This window comes from Ptychodera flava, chromosome 17 (genome assembly GCF_041260155.1).
Source record: "Ptychodera flava strain L36383 chromosome 17, AS_Pfla_20210202, whole genome shotgun sequence".
Classification (NCBI taxonomy): Eukaryota; Metazoa; Hemichordata; class Enteropneusta; family Ptychoderidae; genus Ptychodera; species Ptychodera flava.
Window position 1 is genome coordinate 37,160,553 of NC_091944.1, and position 18,384 is coordinate 37,178,936.

At 36.2% G+C, this 18,384-nt stretch overlaps 1 protein-coding gene across 1 annotated transcript; it reads right to left on the bottom strand.

The window, feature by feature from the left end:
• Positions 1-522: 522 nt before the first annotated feature.
• On the bottom strand, positions 523-17,952 carry LOC139116232 (amyloid beta precursor like protein 2-like). The gene is made up of 10 exons (XM_070678815.1): positions 17,741-17,952; positions 10,813-10,986; positions 9,137-9,266; positions 8,282-8,518; positions 7,265-7,527; positions 6,365-6,523; positions 5,844-6,075; positions 5,258-5,470; positions 4,504-4,649; positions 523-3,887 (listed from the first exon to the last, which is right to left on the bottom strand). The coding sequence occupies exons 1-10, from the start codon at positions 17,813-17,815 to the stop codon at positions 3,633-3,635; spliced, it is 1,884 nt and encodes a 627-aa protein (XP_070534916.1). The 5' UTR covers positions 17,816-17,952; the 3' UTR covers positions 523-3,632.
• Between the last annotated feature and the right edge of the window lie 432 nt (positions 17,953-18,384).

Sequence of the window (18,384 nt, forward strand, 5' to 3'; positions counted from 1 at the left end):
TCATGTACTTATTTAATTGATATTTAGTTGTCAATTGATCAATATGTAACGGAATCTATAGGATCAATTATGGAACTGGCACAGGTGTACGAAATATCACCACATGAGAGTTCCTGTGACGCCCCTCCCCGATGTTGAGACCATTGCAAGTGGTGCTCGATTAAGTACACAAAGCGTGTTAAACCCGTCTTTCTTCACATTTACCTACGCTTATAGGCCATCACTCCTTCGCGAGCACTTGTGACCTGAAGGGCTTGTTGATCTACTGAGGGCGCTGTTTAGTCCCACCCTCCATGGTCTCGGTTACCCAGATTGCACTTGGGGGCTTGCAGCCGAAGAGGGACCGTGCCCTGATGCAACAACTACCAGGTGCTGTTTCCCCCATCTATGATCTACAGCTGATGTGCAGCAACAACTCTCACTTCCTGACAACTGTTCTGAGTCAAGAGTTTACCAAGCAACCAGTCAGCACATGTCGAGTATAAATATGTCAAGCTGACACACAACTGTGAATTGGTAGCATATAGAACATAAGCAAACCATTGCATTTATTGTAACAAAACCTAATCAATTCTATCATGTTTGGTCAATTTACAATCACATGGTATGCATCATTCTTGCACTGATACATGCAAACTGCCAGTTGAAGGATAACATTGTTGGAAATGTTAAGCAGTTAAAAGTTTGAAAATTTTACTGAGTGAGTTTGAAGTGCTTTCTACGAATGCAAACATTCTGCTACATGTAAAGGAGGCCATGTCATCTACGACTGAGACTGGTGATAGCCGAGTAATTTATCAAAGTTTCAGTGCAAACGTTGAACAGTGTTCATTAAACAGGATATGACTGGCCTTATTTTGAGCAATGGCATGTCTGTTTCCAGGAAGCCAATGAGTTACCCAAAATAGTCCATTTTAATGAAGCTGTAGGCTGGTCATTATGTGTGGATTGTACTATTTACTGTGTTAAATGCTCAATATTCAATCTAGTATCAGTTTAAAGGAACAATTTGTCCACACGTTTCTCACTTGACCCATAAACCCTCGGGCAAGAGTCTATGCTTAACCTTTGTACACCACTAGCCTTCTTGTCTTTACGAATTGGCATGAGCTCCTTGTAATAGTTCAGCCAGACCTAACCTTGTAACATTTCAGCCAGACCAAGCCCCAGATCAACGTGTGATTATGTTGCATGAGAGATATTTATCACAAAAACGAACTTGCAAAAGACTGATTTACATATGACGAGTGTCAAGTGGAGAGTAAAGGTTACAATGTACAAAATGTTGTCCCTGAATATACATACACTAGGCACAATCAGTTTTTTTGTGGAGTAAATTTAATAATAAAAGTGACAAGATATTACACATGGCAGCACAGATCAATGAAATGGTTCACATATACAATTCAGTTTCACTGCTAAAAGATTTGTCATTTACCTAGAGCAGTTTCGTATTTATGACAAGCATAATTTGCATATACACCGCACCATGATACCTATACATATACCTTTGCAGTACAAGCTCTATATTTGCTATTCAAACAGTAGAGAATGTTGGATTTGACTTCACTGCAAGCAAGTACTCTTATCATGTTTGTATGGATTCCAATGTTTTCATGGAATGAAAGCATGGGATCCACCATACTAGTTTCCACCATACTAGTTTTTCTCATCATCACAATACTTGATCATGACAGCACAACTAATCTTTTTTTGAACAATACGATATTGCCGACAGTTATTGCAAAAAGCACTTCATTCTGATCTGTGTAATCTTTTTGTTCCATCTGTGCTATAAATATGCGCTTCAAATGACATTACAGTAACTTAACTCCTCTTTCTCAACCATTTGAAGTAAGCCAACCACATAGAGTTACAAGACATGTATATTCTATTAAATATCAGAAATCTTCTATCTATATATTTAGTAAGATAACCACTCTAATCCCGACAATTATATAAGCTACAATAAACAATGACAATTGTAAAACAACATTGTCTTCAAAGTCTCGCTGTGGTGCCTCTTTCGGCTATAATCATCTTGAAATAGCCAACTATATATAAAATTTAGATATGATTACAAAATCAATATAAATTAAAAGTATCTTGGAAGGTAAAAATAGACTGCCAGGGACAATGTTTACTGTTATACCCCACTGCATGATGGGAAAGGAAATCGAGAAAACTGATGAATTTATGAGTGTACTGCCATGGGTCTATCTGTCATATTGATCCATGTTTACTTGGCAGTATTATGTAATTTCTGGTCTGAGTGGATTTCACACCTAGCATAAAAACTGATATCACAAATGTATGTAGAGACAGGATAAATGATAATAAAGTAAATATCACCATGGTTAAAATTGTATCTTAAAACAGAACCCTTACAAAACCTGCTACGAAAAAAGATATTGACATTGTCCTGTAAAGTCACAAAATGAAAAGTGGAACAAAAGTGAAATTCCCTTTCAAAGATCTAAACATTCCCTTTCAAAGATCTAAACATACTGTCTGTGACAAAACCCCTGCAAAAATTGTATGAGTTAATTCCTAGAAAATAAAGAGTTGGACTATGACAAAATATGCTACAGTCATCTGTTGTGTTTCATTCACTTGACGGCAAAATAGTAATATACAGTGTACCTTTTACCTCCATTGACAACAAACAGTGTAACAGGTTTTGTGAGGGACATAGAAGCTAAATCAGTTTGATAGCACTCTTAAATACTGAAGATGATGTTAAAACACTACAATTTCATGATAAAATCTTGCAAAAATTACACAATAATCTTCAATACGTTTGGGGTTTGAATATTGAATTTTATATCTATTTCCCCGTCAGAATGCCTAATAGCTACTTAGAAACACTTTGAAATTCTAGGATGTTTACAATTTGTGCATGATTCTTATTTTAGTCTTACATTTAAGGACACAATTAACACTAAACTTTGATAATTCAATCAGTACACAACAATCTCCTCAATGTATAATGTCATAATGAACATCTCACAGTATGTGGGCACAAAAAACTTGAAGGGTTTTCAAAGACTGTATTCATTCTGAGACTTTACAATGCTATGCTATCCATTTCATATCTTTCTGGGTTCATAATGACATTGACATGTCCTGGCATTCTTACTGTACAATGGTGTGCTAAGTACCATAAAGTTACTGACAAAGATGTTTTTGTGTACACTGACTTGGAAAAGTAAGGAAAAGAAAGACAGAAAAGTCACGGCTATCTGTGAGGAGTATGAGAACCATGAATTGACATCAAATACAAAATATCCATTAGTATGACAAAAGATGAGAATTTCAATACAATGCTACCCATTCTACAAGACAGCAACCATACCACTGTTTATAGATATGTTCAATTTGCTTGCATTATTCTATTACGACAAGCAATTTCCCATCAAAGATAGCCACACTACGTGTTCATCATACTCCTCACAGAGGCTAAACACCTCTGCATCTTCAAATGAACTTTGGCAGTTGGCACAGGTCAAACTGGCTCTGACTATTCTCTGTGAAGTTTGTAATGAATACTTATAAGCACAATTTCATGTGATCAACATGGGGACAGATTGTACGTGACAAAGTTCATTTTAAGAAAAGTGGTATACCTGGCTTTACTGCATTTCAAAATATTTATATGTTGGGTTCTCATAGCCATTTTGTTGCATCATGTTGATGTGTCTCTGTTCCATTGTCATTTTTGGATCAACCTCAACAAAGCCATGGTTCACAGGGACACGTTGAGACTTCTTACGCACAATTACCAAGGCAACAATCACAACGGTTGCTACAGCAACAGCTCCACCACCAAAACCCAATGCCAATGCTGACTTGTGAGTGTCTGTTAACTTCTTCTTCATGACAGATGGCTGTAATAATAATGAAACAACATTTCAAAATTACAACTTTAATTTGTCCCTGAATTACATGAATTCACAATTCATGTTTTGTTTACCATGGGATACAGAAGCAGATGGCTTGCAAGTTATGGAACAGTTATATTCCAACAACCAGTAATATAATGTACAAGACAGCTCGAGGCAACAGTAACTATTAGGACGTTAATTTTTATGAAGAGCCAGCCAATATTTGCAAATTATACAGAGTTGTTTTTAAAAGGGTTATTACATTGAAGTTATCTGATGTTGTACTTATAAGAGGTGCTGCAATGAAAAGCAATTAATCATTGAATTTTGGTGGTGAATGATGTGGGGTTTTTGAAAACTACAGTTACATGTCCAAAATGAACACTGGTGGCGCTGACCAAGCCCTGTACATTTGCATTCTGCAATTTCCATCATGACATACACCAAAAAAGAATTAAAAAGAAATGCCTGAACTTTTTCTAGATACCTTGGGTGATAATTAAAGTTTTATGAAAACATTTCTTGAACAGAAAAGTGCAAAAACATTGAACAATAGTGTGATGGAAACTAGAGTCAAATATGTCATTTGGATGAGACTTTATAGTGAGGTAGAACTTACTGCTTTGTTGAAAGATTCTTTGACTTTGAAGTTGCTGTTCTTATTGGCAGCATACTGTGGTTCCATGGCTTTCTTCTGTTCAACAGGAAGAATGGATTCATCTTCCATAGTCTCATCATCGTAGGTTGTCTCTTCAGGCATAACAGCTGTAACAATCATACCAGTATTAAGTGAAACAACAGTCAAATGTTGCAAGATTTCTATTGATTTATATAACAACCTCCTGAACAGTAAAATGAGCTATCAACGATGATGGTTATGTCTGCCAAAACTGGTAAATATTGGTAGATGTAAGAGACACTAGTGCCATGCTATTATAGATGTTTGGTGTTTCTATCAACTTATTTTAGTGCAGCATGTCCTGTACACTGAGGGCGCTATTTGGGTAGCCTGCTATTTCGTGAGTTTCTCAGCTCTAAAGGTCAAACAGATCTTCAGCTCTAGAAGTCAAACAGCACATCATGAGAGACGAAAAAGCCCTGTATTTCCCAAGTGTATTTGTCAAGGCTGCTAATACTTTTACCTGTATCAGTCTATTATACATAGCCTACAATCTGTCATAGTAATCCATTAATATCTATCTATCACATTTATTCATCATATCTCCTACATTTCAAGCACAATTCCACAGAATTTCCAATTGTGTCATTTTGTATTTCAATATATCATTGTCGGCCTTGTGTAAAAATGTCAAAACTGATCATTCTCCACTCCACACACTGAAACAGGATTGGTGGGGAATGGATAAACTTACTTGACTTAAGCATATCTTTGACATCTGGGTCCATCTCATCATTTTCGTCATCTGACCAATCAAATTGCGCTGGTTGCTCAATTTTTTCAACCTGAAGCTCTTCGTTCTGTGTCTCTTCTGTTTCTGGTTTTGTGTCATCAACAGCCATCACTGGTACTGGCTTCAGAAGTAATGAATTCTCAACAAACTTGTCATCTTTCCTAATCATGTCATCTGTTAAGAAAGGAATTACAACACCTTTTTTACGAGAGGAAATATCAAACCGAGCAGAGAAACTATAAAGATAATTTTGTGAAGATAGCTGAAAATTGTCATCAACACAATTGTACTCCCAATTTGAATAAAATGTGTGTCTTCATCTTTTACATGAAGTCTACTTGTCAATGACTGTTGATCATTTAAACCAATCCTGAGATGTACCATAGAGATTTGCATGGGTTACAACATGAGGGAAACCGACCTATCAGTACTACCTGTGTGTCATAGTTTGACAAATTATAATTGAGTAGACACCTAGGAACCCACAAAGTAAATGTCAAAGGCAAGTAAAGATGCAGTTTGCGGTGTATAGTGGATAGGGACTTACTAATTTTATCACTGAGGACAGAGTACATGTTTGGTAGTTGTCTCTTCAGCATCTCAATGCTCTGATTGACACGGTCATCAATTTCATGAAGATGTTCCAAGAGTGCAGGTTTGATGTCATCAGCTTTCTTGGGGTTTGTCTGTCTCAGATGTTCAAAGTGATGAAGACTGTGTACCCTATCTTTGTGTTCTGCATGGATGAATTTCTGCAGACCTTGGAGAACATCTTTTGGCTAGTCAAACAAACAAAATCAATAAGACTAGTTTAGTATCGGCATACTTACAGAAATTTGTGTCCAGTCTAGTTCATGAAAAATAAGAATGAAAACATTAAATTTGATTTCATAATTTTTTAGTATACTCTTACATATTCTGCAGACCAAAGTGATGACAAAATTACTCTCTGTCCATTGTACATACATGGAATGGGAAATAGGAAAGTAGAAACACAGTATGAGATTCCTAATTAGGACACATTGGCTCCTAAAAGATTTACAAATTCACTTGTAATGAAACATTTACCTTTGGACTGACATCTTGAAGGGCTTTTGTGTAAGCATCAAGGGCATTCTGTTTCTTCTTATTGATTTGTTTTTCAATTCGATTGAGATGAGTGTCACGCAATTGCTGCTTTACAGCTTCGGACTCTTGTTCCAGGGACATCACAGTGGCTTGGAATCTCTGTAAGACAAATAAATAGTCAGTTCAGTTGACAACTCGTCTCTCAATCTGTGAATCAAGACGAACTCTTTCACATTTCTGTAAGATATTTAAGCAATAAATCACACCCAGCAACGGTATACCACGAGATTTTGACCAGTTCACGACATATATGCACGAGCGATAGCGAGTGCATATATGTCGTGAACTGGTCAAAATCTTGTGGTATACCGTTGCTGGGTGTGATTTATTGCTATTATATCATAACAGTATATTGAAATTCTGGCGTGGAACGTCAAAAACAGATTTTGCTCAAGCTGAGAGCTCGCGCGTATGCCAGCCGTGGTATATCGCCAATATACCACGGTTCTTTTCACATCTCAACCAATCAGATCGCTGGTTTTGCGCCATCAATATACTGGTATGATATAACTACACATACCAACTTCTTGTAGTTTCTTTGGGGAAAATATCCACTCAGTCACACACAATCACAACAAAATTACAATATTTGATATGCAAATCAAACTTATCATTTCAAATTGCAGGTCAGGTCAAACTTCAAAGCAAAATAATCATAAAATGTATTCTTTGATCAGCAAACTATTGCCTTGCTAGTAGACTACCGTATTGCCTTGCCAGTAGATTATTGCCTTGCCAAGAAACTATTGCCTGCAGACTATTGCCTTGCAGACTATTGCCGTGCAGACTATTGCATTGCAGACTATTGCCGTGCAGACTATTGCTATTGCAGACTATTACCTCCATCATTTCTTTCCTTTCTCTCTCAGCTGCAACAGGATCAGATTTTTTCATTTTTTCGTAGTTGTCTTCAGCTTCCTCCCAGAGTTTCATCACTTTAGCCATCCTTTCTCGGTGATGTTGTTCCAATCGTTCACGGGCTTCTTCAAATTCCATGTGTTCTTCTTTGGGATCTTCATCTTCCAGTTTGAAATACGGATCATCTTCATCTTCTTCAACATCTACTTCTTCAATATCAATGGGCTCTGCTTCTACAATTGGTTCTGTTAAGAGCCAAAGTTGCATCTCAATCAATTGTGAACTAATTCATAATCATATCACAGATGATTTGTAAGTTCAACTTCTCATCAACAGCCAAATGTTGATAGTTACGGAAAGAACTCACAAAATCAATCATCAACATTTGTCCTTATTTAACCCTTTTCCTGCCAAGTCCATATTTCACCACCAGGTCAAGATGGTTAAAATTAATGAAACACAACATATTCCATATGGTGTATTTTAACATAATACTGTACATTTGAAAGCTGTTGAAAACATAAATACTGTAAACTTGATTTTTTTGGACTAAAGATGCTATAACAGACCAAGCCAAGCGGGTGAAAATACGTCATGTTTGGGCTCAATACCGCTTTTTACTGACTTGGCTGATGGGGAAGTAATAGTCTTAATACTGTCTGGCAGGAAAAGGGTTAAATCATAGACCAGAGTGAAATCACAAGTATCACCTTTCTCGAATTACATACGGCATTTCCCCTTCATAGGCTACCAGATCTAGCAACACTTGATAGCACTGACTTCCAATAAAGATCAGAATCAGACAGACATAAATATTTGTATGGCAAAGTTGCTGTGAATGTTATCACAAAACCCTTGATTCAGTCCATATTGACATAACAGTCATTGTGTACTGCTGTTAATACTGTTATGCAGGCAACAGTCAGTTGGTGATATAACACACCATTATCACATGACAAATGCTGTGCATTGTATTGTATCATGTACAGACAAACTTACCATTATGTATGTCTTCCTTTGGTTTTTCTGGGCAGCACACAAACTCTACACCGCTAAATTCGTCTATCTTGCAAGGTAATAACATGCCAGTCTTATAAAGACCCATACCACGACTTATGCAAGACTCCCTAGCTTGGCTTACCCACTTGTCATGAGTTAAACAGACCAATGAATCATGGATGTGAGAAAACTTGCAGTCGTTGGGTACCATCAAAGCATCACTTTCAAATTCACCAACTGTAATCAAAGTAAATCCATGATATAAATGTCGGAATGACTGTTATAGACACCGTGACATCATCATACAAACCAGTGTCTGGCACCTTTTTTGACCTTGATGAACAAACTGATGAGTGTATGAATCTCATTGTGTCATGTCCATGAACTATGTACATGGGAAAGTAGTTAAAGGTATACAGTCACCTGTAATGTAAATACGCCCATATATGGTCAAAGGGGCATTCCTTGTATTCAAAATGCCAATGCGAGGGCGCGGTTTTTAAAAAGCGGCCACCCACTTAAAATCTGTGATTGGTTAGATTTTCTCTTTTCATAGTAACTGGGGGAAAATTGGAACAGGTGACAGTATACCTTTAAGGTAATATTACTGCTGTTTGGAAGGTTGAAGAAAAATATCATACACTCTGTGCAACTGACACATTGAAACATAGGACATCACAATCTGTTTGCAAATTGGCAAAGGATCATCTCGCCAATAATTGAGGATAGATAAAGGCAAAATGCACATTACCCTAAAACTTGATTTATGGCTATAATTGAGTCACAGTGAAAGTCTATGCATGAATTTTGCAAAAGGTGATGAAGGCACATTAGAATAATGTAGTGAAAACTTACCAATACACCTGTAAGGCTGAACTTTATGTGAATGCTTACACTTTCCAACATTACCAACTCGACACCAATCATTAATTTTCTCTTCTTCACTGGCATCAACTACATTTGTGATTTCAAGGTCAGGATATATCTGTCCAAAGAATAAAAGAATGTTTATTTTATGCAACATTGCTTCATCAAACTATAGACTACAGAAGCACAAAACAAAAACATGCTATTGTCTCTATGTCCTTATATGAGCATTTCTCTGTCACAAATGGCAAGTAAATATTTACTCAATCTGTATAATCAAGGAACTCCTTCCGTCCAGCATCCACTCCTCTTGTACAATCCAGGAACCCTCTGCCCCTCCCTCAAGTCCACTCCATCTGAACAACCCAGAACCCTCCCCCCTCCTTCCAGCATCCATGACCATCACATCCCATCAGATGAACAACAAGAACATTACACCGAGCCTTCGAACTTTCACGGTGTCAAATGATATTGAAATGAAAATACATTAACAATGATCGCAATATAATTTAATGAGTTGTCAACCACTGTATATTGCATCATGTACGGCCTGAGCAGTGGTAAGTTTAGATACGTGATTTGGCCGTTAAATTGTATGAAATTTTGTTTAAGTATACACAGTATGTGATAAGTAGAGTAAACTATAATTCTAGTTACGCAGTTTCTGACATATTTGCACTTTGACTGAAAAAAAATCTGGAAACTTTTCAGCCAACTGTTACAACTCCAAAAGTAATTCATGTGTCTATCATAAAGACACTTTTACTATTGTGATCAGATTTCAGTGTATATTTGACATCACATGTATGCAGAATTCATCTGAAAATGCTATCATTAATGCCTCTAAAGAAATTGTGAAAAGGAAAAAATGTCAATAAATGATTTAAAAAAATCAAACACAGCGAAAATGACCACATAATTTCATTCAATAATTGGGCACAAACCTGATTCACATGAATGAGCTTGAACGTCCTTGGCTTTCAAGGCTACAGTAGATTTTATGACTAGATTTTAAACAGTGATCCAGCTTTACGTTATTTCAACACATTTGTCTCTGAAGACATTGTTACTGATCAAATTTTCTAGCACTTTCTTTACTCCATGTCCTCACCTATTCATTATCATCCTTTTTGTTAAAGGTTATTTTCATGAGAGTAATTTGTTTTCTTTACTTTGTTGTTTTTTCTGTTCGATGATTCTGTATATGGTTCAGTGAATCAAACAAACTAATCCTGACATGCAGCCATTCAGTATGTTTTGCACCATTGAATGAGAATCAATTGTAAAATCTAATAATAGATTGTATCTATTGCATGGTGCTATACAAATAGTATCTAGTACATCTGACAGTTCTGGATGTGATCTAGGTCATGGAAGAATACTGTATGTAAATTCTGCCATGAAATGGATCTATGGGTTTTTGTAACTATATGCCACCTGTTTTTCCATCCTGAAAGAATTTACCATCCAGTTTTTGTCTAGAGTAAACAACATAACTTGGAAAAGTGAATATCAATATTGTCCATTTCAGAATTTAATAAAAAGTGTGAACCTTGACATGCTTAGTTATGAAACCAAAAAAATCACAAAAGATGGCAATTCCATAAAATTTTCCAAAGTGAATTTGACACGTTCAAGATGTTTGTAGTTTTCACATCACTTACCTTTTTACAGTACTCCAGAATATCAATTGGTTTTTCAATGCAGTCAGCTTGCTCATCTTCATCTGGCACCCATTTACCGGTGTCGAGATCTACATGCATGTTGATTTCACCACAGTACATGGCTATTCTAGGTTCTGGTTGGCCCTTTGACAAGTCATAGATACCAGCAACAGCCTGGATAAAGATAATCACAGAATGCCACTGTAAAATCTAGGTATAGAGGTTCTACAGAATGTAATGGTACATAGAAAGATATGTACACATATACAAGGAAATAACTATTCAAATTTGCACATTCTCACATCATGTATGCCTTTACTTTGAGTGCTAAACACACAACTAGCTACAAATAAAGTAACTGACAAAAAAATTAATTGTCTTGTGAAAGCATAAAGAATTATCATGCTATACAACAATGGTGATCAAATGCTTTCTTCAATATCACCTGACAAAGAGCAGATGTACAAAGGTGTTCAATCTATTTTTTTAAGATGTAAATAATTGTCAAAACTTATTAATGTCTTTAGAGATGCATCAGTTTAACGTATTTGACCACACCCTAAATAAAGCATCAACATCTCAATAGAAAATGCATGTGTGAAATTCAAACAATGATGAAATAAATAGCTTCTATCTGATGTAAAAAAACAGACATCAATCATTTGTATGCATGAACAGCAAGAGTTCATGATTATAATAAGATTAATTTGTAGAAATACTGCAATATTGCTGTTACAATGTCATATTGCGCACACATGGCTGAGCATTCAGTTTGCATACCAAATCAGCATTCTTATTTGTAATTCAAATCGCCTATGCTCTATGAACAAATACTTCTATCACGTCCTAGGTCACTGTATCATCGAAGTTATCACTGAATTTCTGGTAATTACACTTAAAATTTTCCAACAATCAGTCTGCTAGCCTAGCTCCTATAGCATTATGTTATTAGCATGGCCTTGGAATGTGCACACATGAGGTGATATGCCAGCCAAGCTGAACTGTTCACACCTGCCAGGCATCTAATTTATCAAATCTAATATATGCACAAATGTACTCAATAGCATCTCTGTTTCCTGGGGCCTTTTAATATTCAAGTCTTTGTTAAAATGTAACACCTGAGACATGTTATTCATCACTGGCTTTGACAAACTTGACCTGGTGGTGGCATATGAACTTGGCTGGATAAAGGTTACAAAATATGGCATGAAGTACATTGCAAGCGGTCAGCAGACTCAGACTTCGATGTTTTATCATGAAATTGCAGGGCTTCACTTTACATAGAATACCAATGTCTGTATCTTTGTCAACACAGAAAGACTCGGTTTCAGCTAAGGGGTTTTGTGATGTTGCCACCCCCTGATATTTTAAAAGCAATTCACATGTTAATAACTATACAAAAGAATACATTTTCACAACAAAAGAATATGCTAATTGTAGCATTGCAATGTACATTCGTCATGTCACCACTCTGCTTTTTTTTCGTAGTTGTGGAGAACACAAGACGTTACATGTGAAGTACAAGCACACACTGAAGAGAAATTGCAAGTCCTGAACATTTTTAAAAACTCGTTAAAATTGAAAAAACCTTCAAAGATTCATTCTGTATCTCCTAAAATTGTAAACAGCTTGTGTGTGTAAATATTACAGTTACAGAACAAAACCCTTGCTTCACAAAATCGAATTTTGAAGAATGTTTCTGTTGTGATCATGTTATAACAAAAACATGAAAAATTCAAGTTAAACCGCTCCCCTAAAGTTTGTATAATTCTGATATTTTCAAAAGTAAATATTCAATCAGAATATTGGATTTCCATTAAACAATGGCAAATGACATCAAATAAAACACCACAAGATAGTTTGATGTGTGAGTTTATAAAAAACTGAGCATACCTTCTGCTGTCCTTCACTGTTATTTCTTTCACTTATTACTGTAATGACACTATTTAGACCTATCTGGATCAATATCACCAGATACAGAATGGCCCCTTGAACATGGCTTGGGTAGAAACCAATACATAAATACGGCACTGTGCTAGTGTCAATTTATTGTTCTTGAAACAAAAAAGGACTTACTGAATGGGATCCATGAAAGATACCTATCCTTTTGTGAAATAACTGTTGCTGGAATAAGCAACCATGGTAAAACTTAGAAATACACAACAGTAACTATAACAGGAAATATCATAATGGCATCTTCCTCAGCTCAAGTATGACTGAAAACAATCTATAAATTCAGGATTTCCTTTTCTGTATGGCAGTTTTTGCATACACGTATGGCATTGAATTTAAATCAATTAATCCATCAGATAAGAAAACATCTTTTAAAGTCTGCTAACGTCTTACAGCTGAATGTCTGTGAAAAACATTGTGGTGAATACTAGGTTGATAGAGAGTACACAGACCTCTTCAAAGATTTCATGCCATAGGGTCAATCTTCAGTGTTTTATGTTATTTAAGTAGCTCAGTGCACTTACACTGTCCTTGTTACAGTATCCCCAAGCTTCATACTGGGAGTATGAATGTACATGTATTGAATGACAGTATGACAGACACTGAATGCCAGTCAAGATTTTCTAGACTCACTAACAACCAGCTACAATATTATTTATGTTCACTACCGCTACCGGAATTCATTACTACACAAAATATATCTATCAACCACAAGTCAAGCATAGTTCAGCATTTTGGAGATCAAGACTCCAATGTCAATGTGTACCTATCTCCCATGCACTTGTATACAGAAAGCATACAATATGTAAATTTCTACATGGTTCATGCGTTGTTCTTTCTAAATGTAATGTACTGGTAGGCAAAAATTAATATTGCTTCTTTCATTATACACAAAGCCAAAAGAACAACACTTTCAATCTTCAATTTTCAGCATAAATATTCCATTACAGAATTGCTTGACTATTGTAAACAATCTCCCATGGGACACCAGTCTCCCATGGGTTCTGTTGTAATCAACAACAGCTTCTGTACAGGGTATAGCTTCTGTATTGTATTTAAATGTGTTGCAATGCAGAGTATTTGAATAACTTATGCAAATTATCAGGAATGTTTTGTCAAACTCTATTGAAGCTTGTGAAGGAAAAAAACATTTGTAGAGTTTGATAAGGTTTGCAGCTAGTTAGCTAGCTAGGACATCTGAAAATTTAAAATGAACACATCATAATGTGGCTTATATAAACAACAGAGAGATTCAAGTCTCCTCTGGCCTTTACCACTTTCAATTCTCTGTCTTCATTATCATCATGTACACATGCTCTTATTCACTTTTGGAGTAAGATTCTTTTGTCATTATCGGCTCAAACTTGATAACAACTAGTAAAGACTGTATCTATCACAGCAATATGTGTAACACCGACACTAATCTTCTTAGAATCTTGATTTTTTTTACAGTATTTTGATTTTCAATGAATTGAACTGAACAATGTTGAAAAATGTTTTCAGTGTCTTTGCCAAATCAGCAGCATTTTTTGGAAAGGGTGATATACAACATAAAATACCGATGTTCCCTTGTCATGTTACAAGGATTTCCCATGGTATCTCAATGGTTCCCCTGTCATGTTATGGGGATTCCCCACGGTACATGTGTATCTCAATGGTTCCCCTGTCATGTTACAAGGATTCCCACGGTGTCTCAATAGTTCCCCTGTCATGTTACAAGGATTCTAAATGGTACATTAATGCCATCATACAGTATCCTGGAATGGCAGCAATGGAGTTGAAACCAGGTTTCCCAAACCTTTACAAAAACACTGGCAGGGCAACACTACACTACTTGTTTAACATAACTATAGCCCCCTATTACAACTGCTTAGCTTTTAAATATTTAACATTAGCTTTCTAATGTATTCACTTTAATGCTTTCATTTGCCTTAGCAACTGAGCACAGTTGAAGCATTCAAGGAAAATTCAGTCTGATTGGCATTTCTTTCCTCAAATTCAGATTAAAATAACATTTAGAGATTTACATGTGAAGAAAGTACTATTATAAAGATGCCATTCTCATGAGGTACATACATATGTGTCATCAGGTTGAAACAAAGAACATGTGCTTACAGGTCAAATTCACAAAGATACTATCGTACAAATGGAAAAACACTGGTGCATGATTTTTGCACACAATCAGCTATCAGGTTGGCAAGCAATCCCCCTGTTTTGTTATCACATATTCTTTTCAATACACTAAAAAGTCCCACTACTTTGGAGTACATGAGCAGCTTTTTTCAAGATATCTCTATTAATATAATAACTAGTCATTCCAGCACATATTTCAGGGAAAAAATGTTCATGGGTGCTTGATGTTATCATATCCTGATTAATTGGGCATATACAACCACAATTGCACTCATGTCATGTGAGCTTATGTAATATATTTAGTCTTATCACATATTATTTACAAATCTCAACAAATAGTGTTCATGACTGCTGTTTACTTGTACAGTAATTTTAGATGGAGAGAATGTTCTCAAGACGCCATGGAAACAACCATGTAACTTTTACAACCTCAAAAGTTGTACATAATATTTTGCACGATTAACAAAAGGTATGAAGGTCAAGTTCACAACACTGAACAAGAGTTCTGACACCGAGTCAAAACTACATATGCCCTTGACAATAACATCTAGGCTCAATTGGACATCTGCAATGTTTTTCTTTGAATGAAATGTCACAAAATGGACTGTCACTTTCCAAGTTGTGAAGCTGTACATAAGCAGTGAAGAACATGATGCACTACAGTAATATTCAAATGATGCAAGAGAAGAAGGCAATATCACCATATTATCGAGCAATACAATCAAGAAAGCTAAAGACATTGAAGAAGCTCAGCGGATAACTCAAGAGAAATTGATTAGTTTCAACTAACTGGGCAAGATATATCAGACTATAGACAACACGGGCTGACATGGAAACTGTTACTGAATTTTAATATCATTTTGTCTAGACTTTGCAATTACTGATATCTATTCCTAACACATTAGTACACCTGTAGTTCTTTTATTTCCTTGGTCATCATCCAATGAATTTACAAATACCGATCCCTGACCTGAAGAGATGCTATTAAAAAAATTAAAAATCAATAGTTTTCAAGCTCATGTACCTCTACAGAGTACTTGTGGTAGTACCCACCAGACGTGATGACATTTTCCAGTACATCTCTTCATACATTGTATACATGTCATTTTTTTTCCTGGAAAACTTCACAGAACTGTGGTTTCCACTTATCATTCAGTATTTTAAGGTTTTGCACTTTCTCTTCATATTTGGAAACTGCAAAGGCCCTCAACACATTACACCCAATGGCTGACCGTTTTAATAATAGTCAAATTCTTATTGATTTAAATTTGGTTACAAAAAACTGTAACTCATAAGTAATTTAGATCACTTTTCAATCTTTGCTTACTTCATTCAAACATACAATGTCAAAATTATAACACTGATTTCACTCTAACATCTCTACCACAGGTGTCCATCTAGTTTTGTTTACAATTATTGAAATATTAAGATTTGACTTCAAGTCTGACAACTTTATGAAAGATAACTTTATGGAAAATTTATCAGGCACTTGCATTACAGTGTAGCAGTTGACTGATGCCATATTGCCAGAGTCAAATGTCAAGTTCATTCTAAATAAATATCAGTGTGATAGAGGCCTGACATTATTATTATCATTATTCTATACTATTTTCTGAGTCACAGAAATGCCATGTACATTTAATTTTCTAAAATGTGAACAAAGACACTGAAGATGCATGCATCATAAAGGACAGCTCCTCAAATGTTGACAGCCTGTCTCACCACCCTGTGAACCTCATCATCAATATCCATTAGAATACTTGTCTCTCTTGATATTGGAAATGCACAACTTTCGATTGACACAATGGCAGACACAACAGGAAAAGGGTTGTGGGTTCTTTTGTTAATGTAAAGGGTCATAGAGATGTTTTATTTGTGTATGTGGGACGCTGCAATAGAAGTGTTGTTGATGGGCATACTACTTCCTGTATCCTACTGAAGCACCTGTCTGTCGGCCAAAAAATGATTTCAGTATTTCGAATCTTTCATAAAAACACGATCAATTTCTCTAAAAGCTTATGTTATCAAATAATCTGTAAAACACCACCTAAAAGGTAAATGGTCTGCTAATATTTCTTAGCCAGCGCTAGGTACCTACAGACTGTATGTGATTGTGTGGGCCTCAAAATGAACCACGCGCACGGATTCATTAAGCATGTGATCACCTTGCATATGCTGTGGTATTTAACTTCCAAACAAAAAACACAGTAAAATACACAAAATGAATATAAATATAAGTTTGCTGTATAATTTAGGAAAGGGTAACGCTGAACATTATCGATATTGGTTGAATCATACATACATATTATGTATGGAGTTCTCGTCCTTGTCTGATTGCGGCCGCCATTTTGTATGGTGGCCCCTCTTCCCGAACAAGAGACAAGGCACTGAGCTGGGGCCATTTTCACACCTCAGAATGCCTTTTCAAACGGTAAATGAGAAAGTCTTGAGAGCAATATATGTGCTTTAAGAAAATAACGATCTCAGGTTTTGTGTAGTAGGTGAAACCATGTACGATTTCTCCTGAAGTCTGCGCACGGCATTAACATCAAAGCGCCCGTCGTCTTTTTATCCAGACTCTACCTTCAAGAGGCGCGTTGAGAAGACGAGATCGACACTGGGGGAAAGCAGGGAAACCAAATACCGACTTCAGTCATAACGTTCAGACTGTCAAAGAGAAATCTATCAAACTTTCGAAGTCGACAGATCGCCTATTATTATTGACAATCGCACACAATGGAGCACGCAGCAATATTAAAGTCTATAGATACCGTCTTTGATCAGTCCCAGTGCGTACGCGTTGTGAAAAACGATCGTTTCGTAGTAATAAACAAAAACTTACCTCTACATAGCTGGCGAGGCATCCTGAGTACACGAAAACTATCGAGATTATCAGCAAGTAGACCTTCAGAGCCATTCTGTCGACGTATTTCGTGAACTTGAGGAATACGATCGGCTTCTTCTCGGAATGGCGACGAGGCTCCTCTTTTGCCAAAGTCACTCGTCACGTAGAATGAAGAAAAACCTCATTTGATATGTAAGTGACGTCATGACCAGACGATTCGGATGTTTTGATTGGTTTAAAGCTGGGGAATTATAACCGCGCAATTATTATTTATATGTGACTCTTTTTGCTATAAACTAAAAAACATGTTTTCAGTTCATATCTGTGTGAGTACAATCGGTAATAAAGCGTAAATATCTTGTTTTGCAATTCTTAATTTGAAATGTCGAAATATAAACGCTACTACTTAACCAATCAGAAGTCCCGTATTACACGCACAAGGTGTATAGGGTGTTGTTCCTTTATTTGCATATATGGTTGATAGCATGTACATTCGTTCCTCCACATTGTTGCCAGAGCTCTGAAATATCCCATGATTCAATCGGAAAGTAACAGGGATTGTATTCCTATTTGGACGCGACGGTGATTCACATGAAAATACGGATATTTTCGACTTACTCATCACTGCATGAGTAATGTGT